The sequence below is a fragment of the Cetorhinus maximus genome, chromosome 23, assembly GCF_964194155.1.
Source record: "Cetorhinus maximus chromosome 23, sCetMax3.hap1.1, whole genome shotgun sequence".
NCBI classification, from domain to species: Eukaryota; Metazoa; Chordata; class Chondrichthyes; order Lamniformes; family Cetorhinidae; genus Cetorhinus; species Cetorhinus maximus.
In genome coordinates this window covers 19,341,952-19,353,653 of record NC_135901.1, presented here as the reverse complement: position 1 = coordinate 19,353,653, position 11,702 = coordinate 19,341,952, and the positions used below count along the sequence as shown (strand labels likewise).

The following is an 11,702-nucleotide window of genomic DNA, read 5'->3' as shown; positions in this document are numbered from 1 at the left end:
ATTCAGTAACAGATCACAGTTTTATATCAATCTTTGATTTGACAGCACATTTCCAGCATTCACCGTTGTTCTTCCTGTCTCTAAACCCAGTTGTAAAGGAGCCTTCTGTTCCGTGTCTAGGAGCTCTGAACCATGGGAGAGCGCGGTTGGGACACATTTCTCACACACCTCAGGGTTAACCCACTTGTTCAGTCCTGGATGTGATTAACAGCAGCGATAACAGCAGAATCCAACCCCCGCAGTCACTCATAAACTTGTTGGTGTCTCAACAGGTGGGATAAATGAGTGATTCCTTCCCCACATATGGAGCAGGTGGACGGTCTCTTCCCTGTGTGAACTCGCTGGTGTTACAGCAGAGTGAATGCCCGAGAGAATCATTCCCCACACACGGAGCAGGTGAACGCACTGATGTCTCAGCAGATCCCTGCTATTTTTTAAGCTCTCCTCACAGTCAGAACATTTAAAAGTTCTCGTATCAGAGTGAACTCGCTGGTGTCTCAGGAGGTTGGATGAATGAGTGAACTCCTTCCCCCACACTGAGCAGATAAACGGTCTCTACCCAGTATGAACACGTTAATGGCGCATCAGTTCCCTGGAACTTTTATAGTACTTCCAGCAATCTGGACATTGAAAAGGTCCCTCATCAGTGTGAACTCGCTGGTGTTTCAGCAGGGGGGTGGATGAATCGGCAAATCCCTTTCCACGTTTGTGGCAGGTGAACAGCCTCTCCCCAGAGTGATTTCTCTGGTGGGTATGTAAGCTGGATAACTGAGTGAATCCCTTCCCACACTCTGAACACATGAATGGTTTTCCCCAGTGTGAATGCGTCGATGAATTTCCAGGCCAGACGGGTAATTGAATCCATTCCCACAGTCCTGACATTTACATGGTTTCTCCATGGTGTCGGTGTCCTTGTGTCTGTCCAGGTTGGTGATCGGTTGAAGCCTCGTTCACACAGAACACGTGTACGGTTTCTCCTCACTGTGAATGGTGTGATGTTTTTACTAGGCTGTGTAACTGGTTAAAGCTTTTTCCACAATCAGTGCGCTGGAACATTCTCACTCTGGTGTGTGTGTCTTGGTGCTTTTCCAGTCACACTGATGCTTGAGATCTTTTCCCACAAACAGAACAGACAAACATTTCTCTTTTCACATTAAAGGCTGATGATATCTGGGTGCTGATAAATCGAGTGACTTAGATCTTGACGTGTTGTTTAGTTTGAGTTTCCTGTCTGCCAGTCCTCACCTACCAATGCCCTGTAAAAAAGGTTCACAAAAGTCATCATGTCAGTCCAGGATAGAAATTCAGAACAGATGACTTGAGTTTCTCTGGAACATGTTTTCCCTCAAAGCTGTAAATCCCCATCCCACACACTCCCCCTCTTCCCTGTGCAGATTCCAATTACGTTTCAGTCCTCAATTCCCAGTTCTCCAGCTCGTGTGTGCAGACTGAGAATAAAATTGATGAGTCAATCATTTTCTCTCCTGGTCACTGGGATGCTGAAGCCTTGATTACCTGATGACCCCTCGCCAAGATGGCCAGGCATGCGCCCTGCTGGCTGGACAAGCCCCGCCCTCCTCTCTCAAATGGCAACCGGTAGCCTGGAGAACCTGGGCCTGTCACTGGGAAGGGAGCCCCACCTCTGACCAAACTGCCTATATATTAGGCAGTGCCTCGGGATCAAGGATGATTTGTTTCCACTCTGGTTTGATGGGTTCTGAGATGGCTGATAAGTTCAATGCCTGATCTGCCGATTCTGCCACATGCAGGGCAGATTATGCCTGAAAGGTTGAATAGGTGGGTTGTTTAGAGGTTTATGCGCTCTCTCAAATGCCTCTGTGTTCCCCTCTGCATGTTACCAACCAAGTCTCTCGATGTATTTGGTGCCTTCCCGAATGAACCTTCTCCATTTTGACAGTTCACAAACCAGGGTCTCCCATGAATGGGTGGGGATATCTGATCTCTTCAGGGTGCGTGTTGAGGAGCTCATTAAAGTGTCTGCCGTCCTCCTGATCATCTCCTGCTGTGACTGAGTTCCAAGCAGAACAGTTGCTTCGGGAGTCTGATGTCAGTAATAGAAACATGACCCACCCAATGGAGCTTGTTTTGAGTGATTCACGCCTCGATGCTGGTCAGGTTGGCCTGGGAGTGGACACTGCTGTTGGACCATAGAAACATTGAAAATAGAAGCAGGAGTAGGTCATTCAGCCCTTCGACAGATTCTACCATTCAATATGATCATGGATGATCCTCTATCTCAATGACATACACCCACTCTCCCCATATCCCTTGATGCCTTTAGAGTCCAGAAAACTATCCATTTTCTTCTTAAATATATTAAGTGACTTGGCCTCCACAGCCTCTGTGGTCGAGAATTCCACAGGTTCACCACCCTCTGGGTGAAGAAGTTTCTCTTCATCTCAGTCCTAAATGGCCTACCCCGTATCCTGAGATTGTGACTCCTTGTTCTAGACACCCAGCCAGAGGAAACATCCCTGTCATAATTTTATACATTTCAGTGAGATTCCCTCTCACTGCTCTAAACTCCAGTGAATACAGGCCTAGTCGGCCCAATCTATCCTCATACGACAATCCTACCATCCCAGGAATCAGTCTGGTCAACCTTCGCTGCACTCCCTCTATGGCAAGTATATCCTTTCGTAGGTAAGGAGACCATAACTGCACATAATATACCAGGTGTGATCTCACCAAAGCCCTGTACAGCTGCAGTAAGTCATCTTTGCTCCTGTACTCAAGTCCTCTCGCAATGAACATACCATCTGCCTTCCTAACTGCTTGCTCCACCTGCATGCTTGCTTTCAGTCACTGGTGTACAAGGACACCCAGGTCCCTTTGTACATCAACATTTCCCAATCTATCACCATTTAAATAATATTCTGCCATTTTGTTTTTCCTACTGAAGTGGATAACTTCACACTTATCCACATTATACTGCATCTGCCATGCATTTGTCCACTCGCTCAACTTGTCGAAATCGCCTTTAAACCTCTTAGCATCCTCCTCATTGCTCTCATTTCCACCAAATTCTGCATCATCAGCAAACTTGGAAATATTACATTTGGTTCCCTCATCCAAATCATTGATGTATATTGTGAATAGCTGAGGCCCCAGCACTGAACCCTGCAGTACCCCACTAGTCACCCCCTGCCACTCCAAAATTGACCCGTTTATTCCTACCCTCTGATTTCTGTCTGCTAACCAATTCTCAATCCACACCAATATTTTACCCCAATCCCATGTGCTTTAATTTTACACAATAACCTCTTATGTGGGACTTTATCAAAAGCTTGAAAATCCAAATACACCACAACCACTGGTTCCCCCTCATCTGTTCTGCTAGTTACGTTCTCAAAGAACTCCAGTAGGTTTTTCAAACATGATTTCCCTTTCATAAATCCATGTTGACTTTGTCTAATCCCGTGGCTATGTTCTTAGTGTCCTGTTATTACATCCTTTATAATAGACTCCAGCATTTCCCCTACTTCTGATGTTAAGCTAACCATTCTGTAATTCACTGTTTTATCCCTCCCTCCTTTTTTAAATAGTGGGGTTACATTTGCCACCCTCCAATCTGACGGGACTGTTCCAGAATCTACAGAATTTTGGAAGATGACAACCAAAGCATCCACTATTTCCATGGCCACCTGCTTTAGTACCCTGGGATGTAGATATCAGGCCCCGGGGATTTACTGGCTTTCAATCCCATTAATTTCTCCATAAGTATTGTTTTAGTAATACTAATTTCCTTCAATTCCTCCTTCTCACTAGACCCTTGGTTCCTTATTATTTCTGGGAAGTTATTTGTGTCTTCTTCTGTGAACACAGAACTAAAATAGTTATTTAATTGTTCTGCCATTTCCTTGATTTCTATTATAAATTCTCCTATTTTGGACTGTAAGGGACCTACATTTGTCTTTACTTATTTTTTTTTCTTTTTACGTACTTATAGAAGCTTTTACAGTCCTCTTTTATGTTCCTTGCAAGTTTACTCTCATACTCTATTTTTCCCCTCTTAATCAATCTCTTGGTTCTCCTTTGCTGAATTCTAAACTGCTCACAATCCTCAGACTTGCTCCTTTTTCTAGCAACTTTATATGACTACTCTTTGGCTCTAATACTATCTAAATTTCTTTTGTTAGCCATGGTAAGGAAGCTTTTCCTGTTGTGGTTTTGCACCAGAAAGGGATGCATAACCGTTGCAATGCATACATTCGTTCCTTAAATATTAGCCACCGGCCTATCCACTGTGATGCCTTTTAATGACGTTCCTCAATCTATCTTAGTCAACTCATGCCTCCTACCTTTGTAGTTTCCTTTGTTTAGATTTAAGACCTTAGTTTCAGATCGGACTGCTTCACTTTCCATTCTAATGAAGAATTCTATCATGTTATGGTCACTGTTCCCTAAAGGACCTCACACAAGATTATTAATTAATTCCTTCTCATTGCACAATCCCAAACCTAGGATAGTCTGTTCCCTAGTCGGTTGCTCAACATACTGGTCTAAAAAAACCCGTCTTGTACACCTTCCAAGAGTTCATCCACCGGATTTGAAGGATCTTGGGAAGGCACTGCTGGTGGGACTTCTCCAGTGCTCTGAGGTGCCTGCTGTAGGTTGTTAAGTCTCTGAAGCCCTTAGGAGCACAGGGATCACTGCTTCAGGTAAACAAGGACCCGAGTCTCGGATTTGACAGTGAACAGTGGAAAGGACATGCTGTTTAATATGATCTGCCAGTCTTTGGGACATATGGCCTACATACCTAGCATAACACAAAGTGATAGCCATTCAATTCCTCAGGGCAATGCCTTGACCAATCAGAGTCAAGCCGCCTAGTTTAAATTTCAAACAATGCTTGGCAGTTAACTTTCAGTCACCATTAACTGGTGCATTCTCCATGTCAACGCCTTTACCAATCAAAGTCCACTTGCCAACCAATCAGCACTCTCTAGTCATACAGTATAAAGTTGTTGCTTTCCCCAACATTAGTATTCTTGCGATTGTCCTGATGACTGCAAGATGAAAAGCTTTGACAAAATGTCTTTTTTCAGCAATACAGGGAAAGAACTGTTAACAGTATCAGCTAACATGAGGAAGATTGATGGTCAGCAAATTAGTGGGAATAAGGTCAAGGGGGCAGAAAGTCTCACGGACAAGATGAGCTCTGACAGGGCATGACACATGATAGAATAGAAACAGGAGAAAGATATTATTTCAGGGCTCAAAGAGGAATGTTAGTGGTAGTTTGGCCTGGTGGGCTGGGGGAAGGGAGGGATGTGGCTGGGGCAGCAGACGCAGCTTAATCTCAGTGACACAAAAGTCCATGAGCTTCTCGCACTTGTTGGAGACGAAGATGGAGGAGACAGGGGAGAGTGAGAGCCCTTCAAAAGGAATTAACTTGTGTTAGAGATACTAAAAAGATTTGCCAGCCTGTGTCTGACAGAACTAGGCTTCATTGACTTGTATCCAGAATATTAATACCTATAACTGGGCAGGAATTTATTAACATCAGCAGAAACAGACCCCCATGAACATGGTGGCATCCTAATGTGATTAATAGCAAAATCCAACTCCTGCAGCCACTTGTGAACTCGCCGCTGCTTCAGGAGGTTGAATTTCTGAGTGAATCTCTTCCCACACTCAGAGCAGGTGAATGGTCTCTCTCCAGTGTGAATTCGCTGGTGTACGATAAGTTGAGATGATCGCCTGAACCCAGTCCCGCAGTGAGTGCACCTGAACGGTCTCTCATAAAAGTGACCATGTTGATGGGACATCAGTTCCCCAGAACTTTTACAGTACTTCCCGCAGCCTGAGCTTTAAAAGTTCTCTCATCACTGTGAACTCGCTGATGTGCCATGAGGTGGGATGACCGAGTGAATCTCTTCCCACACTCAGAGCAAGTGAACGGCCTCTCCCCAGTGTGAATTCGCTGGTGTTCAGTGAGTTGAGATGACCACCTGAACCCAGTCCCACAGTAATGACACCTGAACGGTCTCTCGTCAGTGTGAACACGTTGATGGGACATCAGTTCCCTGGAACATTTATAGCACTTCACACAGTATGGACATTTAAAAGGTCTCTCTTCACTGTGAACGCGTTGATGGGACATCAGTTCCCTGGAACATTTATAGCACTTCCCGCATTCTGGGCATTTAAAAGGTCTCTCTTCAGTGTGAACTTGCTGGTGTGTCAGCAGGTTGGATAACTGAGTGAATCCCTTCCCACATTTAGTGCACGTGAATGGCCTTTCCCCAGTGTGAACTCGCTGATGTGTCACCAGGGTGGATAATTGAGTGAATCCCTTCCCACATTCAGAGCAGGTGAACGGCCTCTCCCCGGTGTGACTGCGTTGGTGAATTTCCAGCTCAGACGGGGATCTGAATCCCTTCCCACAGTCCCCACATTTCCATGGTTTCTCCCCCGTGTGACTGCGCTTGTGTCTTGACAGGCCAGATGATTGCCTAAAGCTTCGACCACACACAGAACACGTGTACAGTTTCTCTCCGCTGTGAATAGTGGTTTTTCCTTCCATGTTCAAAATCTGATGATATTCAGGTCAGGTGAGGTGAGTCCAACAGATCCTGATGTGATATTTGGTTTCAGTTTGCCGACTGCAAATCCGCCTCTTCTAATATCCTGTGGAATTCATTTAAAACAGAAAAAAGGGAGTGAGAGAGAACCCAGAAAAACACAAAGGCAGGTTGTGAAATTGAGCTGAATCCAGTAATTTGTGGGGCTGGCACTAGGAAAAAGTGACGACGAAAACTGCCAGATTGTCATAAAAACTCAGCTGGTTCACTAATATCTTCAGCGAAGGGAACCTGCCACCTGGTCTGGGCTACACAAGACTCTGGACACTATGGGAGTGGAGAAAGAGAGAGAGAGAGATTGAGAAAGAGAGATGAGAGAGGCAGGGGTGGAGGAAAGAGATTTTATGTATTCATAACTCGACCAGAACTTTGACAGAACTTCACAAATCCTCAACCTCCACCACCTCGAAGGACCAGGGTAATAGGTGTATGTGAACACCATCACCACACACCATCCTGACCTGTCTGAAATCCAGTACTGGATGAGGAGAAATTACCTCCATTTAACTATTGACAAACTTCACTTCCGAGCCACTGACTCCATCCCTCTCCTTGGGAACTGCCTGAGGCTGAACCAGACTGTTCACAACCTCAGTGTCAGGTTTTACCCCAACTTCAGCTTCCAACCACATGACTGCATCATCACCAACACCACCCATTTCCACCTCAATAACATCGCCCAACTCCACTCTAGTCTCAGCCCATCTTCTTCAGAAACTCTCACCCATTCCTTTGTTACCTCTGGAATTAACCATCCTAACACACTGCCGGCCGTACTCCACATTCAAGCTCCCGGTAATCTTGTCGTGATCCAACACTCTGCTATCCATGTCATAACTCACACCAAGACTTGTTTCACCCATCACCCCTGTGTTCACTGACCTACAAAGGTTCCCATTTAAGAAGGACCAAAATTTTAAAATTCTCATCGTCGTTTTCAAATCCCTCCGGGTTTGTGATCATCCCTATCTCTGTAATCTCCTCCAGCCACATAACCCTCCAAGATCTTTGTGCCAATCTAATTCCAGCCTCTTGACCATTCCTGACTTTAATCGCTCCACCATTGGTGGCTGTTCTTTCAGTTGCCTAGAACTCAAGCCTGGAATTTCCTCCCTACACATCTCCATCTCTCTACCTCACTTTCCTCCTTTAAGATATTCCTTAAAACCTACCTCTTTGTCCAAGCTTTTAGTTATCTGCTGTAATGTCTCCTCATGTGTCAAAAGTTGCTTTGTAACATTTCTGTGAAATGCCCTGGAAGGTCTTATTACATTAAAGGCATGATCTAAGTACAAATTATCGTCATTGACTTGGACATTTATCACTGTTCCTTCATCATCACTGGGTGAATAACCTGTAACTTCTGACCTAACAGCATTGTGGGAGCACCTTCACCACATGGACTGCAGTGGTTCAAGAAGGTCAAGCATCATCTTCTCTAAAGACAACTAGGTATTGGAAATATATAAAACAAAATAAAAACAGAATTACCTGGAAAAACTCAGCAAGTCTGGCAGCATCGGCGGAGAAGAAATCAGTCAACGTTTCGAGCCCTCATGGCCCTTCGGCAGAACTGAAGCATAGTTTCAACAAGGGAGAAATATAAATTGGTTTAAGGTGGGTGGGGGGGAAGAGACACATTGAGGGTGTGGTGTGAGCAGATAATCAAAAGATGTCAGAGACAAAAGGGTCAAAGAGGTGTTGAAGGTGGTGGTCTTTGTCTGAGAAAAGTGCTAATTAAGAATGGAAGACAGGATATTCAAAGTACAGCTCTAGTGGGGGTGGGGTGGAAAGACTAAAGGTTTTAGTTTTAGATTTAAAAATAATGGAAATAGGTGGGGAAAGAAGAATCTATATAAATTATTGAAAAAAAAGGCGGGTGGGGGGGGAAAAGAAACGGGGTGGGGATGGGGGGAGGGGGAGTTTAAGATCTAAAGTTGTTGAATTCAATATTCAGCCCAGAAGGCTGTAAAGTGCCTAGTCGGAAGATGAGGTGCTGTTCCTCCAGTTTGCGTTGGGCTTCACTGGAACAATGCAGCAAGCCAAGGACAGACATGTGGGCAAGAGAACAGGGTGGAGTGTTAAAATGGCAAGCGACAGGGAGGTTTGGGTCTTTCTTGCGGACAGACCGCAGGTGTTCCGCAAAACGGTCGCCCAGTTTGCGTTTGGTCTCTCCAATGTAGAGGAGACCGCATTGGGAGCAACGAATGCAGTAGACTAAGTTAGGGGAAATGCAAGTGAAATGCTGCTTCACTTGAAAGGAGTGTTTGGGCCCTTGGACGGTGAGGAGAGAGGAAGTGAAGGGGCAGGTGTTGCATCTTCTGCGTGGGCATGGGGAGGTGCCATAAGTGGGGGTTGAGGAGTAGGGGGTGATGGAGGAGTGGACCAGGGTGTCCCGGAGGGAACGATCCCTACGGAATGCCGTCAAGGGGGGTGAAGGGAAGATGTGTTTGGTGGTGGCATCATGCTGGAGTTGGCGGAAATGGCGGAGGATGATCCTTTGAATGCGGAGGCTGGTGGGGTGATAAGTGAGGACAAGGGGGACCCTATCATGTTTCTGGGAAGGAGGAGAAGGCGCGAGGGAGGATGCGCGGGATATGGGCCGGACACGGTTGAGGGCCCTGTCAACGACCGTGGATGGAAAACCTCGGTTCAGGAAGAAGGAGGACATGTCAGAGGAGCTGTTTTTGAAGGTAGCGTCATCAGAACAGATGCGACGGAGGCGAAGGAACTGAGAGAATGGGATGGAGTCTTTACAGGAAGCGGGGTGTGAGGAGCTGTAGTCGAGGTAGCTGTGGGAGTCGCATAGCCGCATGGGCCCCAGCTATGCCTGTCTCTTTATGGGGTATGTGGAACATTCCTTGTTCCAGTCCTACTCCGGCCCCCTCCCACAACTCTTTCTCCGGTACATCGATGATTACTTCGGTGCTGCTTCATGCTCTCGTCGGGACCTGGAAAAATTTATTAATTTTGCTTCCAATCTCCACCCCTCCATCATCTTCACATGGTCCATCTCTGACACTTCTCTTCCCTTCCTTGACCTCTCTGTCTCAATTTCTGATGATAGACTGTCCACCAATATCCATTACAAGCCTACCGACTCCCACAGCTACCTCGACTACAGCTCCTCACACCCCGCTTCCTGTAAAGACTCCATCCCATTCTCTCAGTTCCTTCGCCTCCGTCGCATCTGTTCTGATGACGCTACCTTCAAAAACAGCTCCTCTGACATGTCCTCCTTCTTCCTTAACCGAGGTTTTCCATCCACGGTCGTTGACAGGGCCCTCAACCGTGTCCGGCCCATATCCCGCGCATCCTCCCTCGCGCCTTCTCCTCCTTCCCAGAAACATGATAGGGTCCCCCTTGTCCTCACTTATCACCCCACCAGCCTCCGCATTCAAAGGATCATCCTCCGCCATTTCCGCCAACTCCAGCATGATGCCACCACCAAACACATCTTCCCTTCACCCCCCTTGACGGCATTCCGTAGGGATCGTTCCCTCCGGGACACCCTGGTCCACTCCTCCATCACCCCCTACTCCTCAACCCCCACTTATGGCACCTCCCCATGCCCACGCAGAAGATGCAACACCTGCCCCTTCACTTCCTCTCTCCTCACCGTCCAAGGGCCCAAACACTCCTTTCAAGTGAAGCAGCATTTCACTTGCATTTCCCCTAACTTAGTCTACTGCATTCGTTGCTCCCAATGCGGTCTCCTCTACATTGGAGAGACCAAACGCAAACTGGGCGACCGTTTTGCGGAACACCTGCGGTCTGTCCGCAAGAAAGACCCAAACCTCCCTGTCGCTTGCCATTTTAACACTCCACCCTGTTCTCTTGCCCACATGTCTGTCCTTGGCTTGCTGCATTGTTCCAGTGAAGCCCAACGCAAACTGGAGGAACAGCACCTCATCTTCCGACTAGGCACTTTACAGCCTTCTGGGCTGAATATTGAATTCAACAACTTTAGATCTTAAACTCCCCCTCCCCCCATCCCCACCCCGTTTCTTTTCCCCCCCCACCCGCCTTTTTTTTCAATAATTTATATAGATTCTTCTTTCCCCACCTATTTCCATTATTTTTAAATCTAAAACTAAAACCTTTAGTCTTTCCACCCCACCCCCACTAGAGCTGTACTTTGAATATCCTGTCTTCCATTCTTAATTAGCACTTTTCTCAGACAAAGACCACCACCTTCAACACCTCTTTGACCCTTTTGTCTCTGACATCTTTTGATTATCTGCTCACACCACACCCTCAATGTGTCTCTTCCCCCCCACCCACCTTAAACCAATTTATATTTCTCCCTTGTTGAAACTATGCTTCAGTTCTGCCGAAGGGCCATGAGGGCTCGAAACGTTGACTGATTTCTTCTCCGCCGATGCTGCCAGACTTGCTGAGTTTTTCCAGGTAATTCTGTTTTTATTTTGTTTTGGATTTCCAGCATCCGCAGTAGCTTTTAGCTTTTTGTTTTTATATTGGAAATATATGTTGCCGGTCTTGTTAATGACGCCCAAATCCCAAGTATAAATTTTTAAAATATGCGCATGTGAAATAGAGTAAAAGCATCTACAGAAATACTTGTTCCTAAAACAATATCCTTTTACTGTGTACGGACAGTGTCTGTCAATTTCAGTGTCACATCTGAAATTGTCGGTCCCGACTCGGTTCCAAATTCCTCAGGGTTAAACCCAGCAGCTTCTCTTCCATCTCCACTCCAGCTCAAACTAATACATCAAAGCAAAGGGAATTGAGCAACACCCTGGAGAGAAAGAAAAACTGCTGGACTATGAGAAAAGGACAGGGGAGTGAGACTAGCTGGTTTGCTGTTGCAGAGAGCTAGCACAGGCATGATGGGATAAATGGCCTCCTTCTGTATTGTGATCATTCTATGACTACATGAAACAGGAGGCCAGGGACCAACCTCTGCCAGCACTCCAATATAAACTGGCTCTCAACTGGACCATTTCTGTTTCTAGACTTGATTCTATGAGCAACGTCTGCAATAAAACAAAAGCAAAAAATAATGCAGTTGCTAGAAATCTGAAGTAAAAAGAGCAAACGCTGAAAACACTCAGCAGGTCAGGCATTAAC

At 46.1% G+C, this 11,702-nt stretch overlaps 2 protein-coding genes across 3 annotated transcripts in view; one reads left to right on the top strand and one right to left on the bottom strand.

The window, feature by feature from the left end:
* Window positions 1–11,702, top strand: part of LOC144697271 (uncharacterized) — a 407,386-nt gene that overhangs the window by 56,541 nt on the left and 339,143 nt on the right. The window lies entirely within an intron of this gene.
* LOC144697869 (uncharacterized) overlaps window positions 329–11,702 on the bottom strand; it is an 84,067-nt gene continuing 72,693 nt past the window's right edge. Inside the window, 2 exon segments of the mRNA XM_078569838.1 lie at window positions 329–1,256; window positions 5,614–6,574. Coding sequence (XP_078425964.1) covers window positions 5,792–6,574 — 783 coding nt within the window. The 3' untranslated portion in view covers window positions 329–1,256; window positions 5,614–5,791.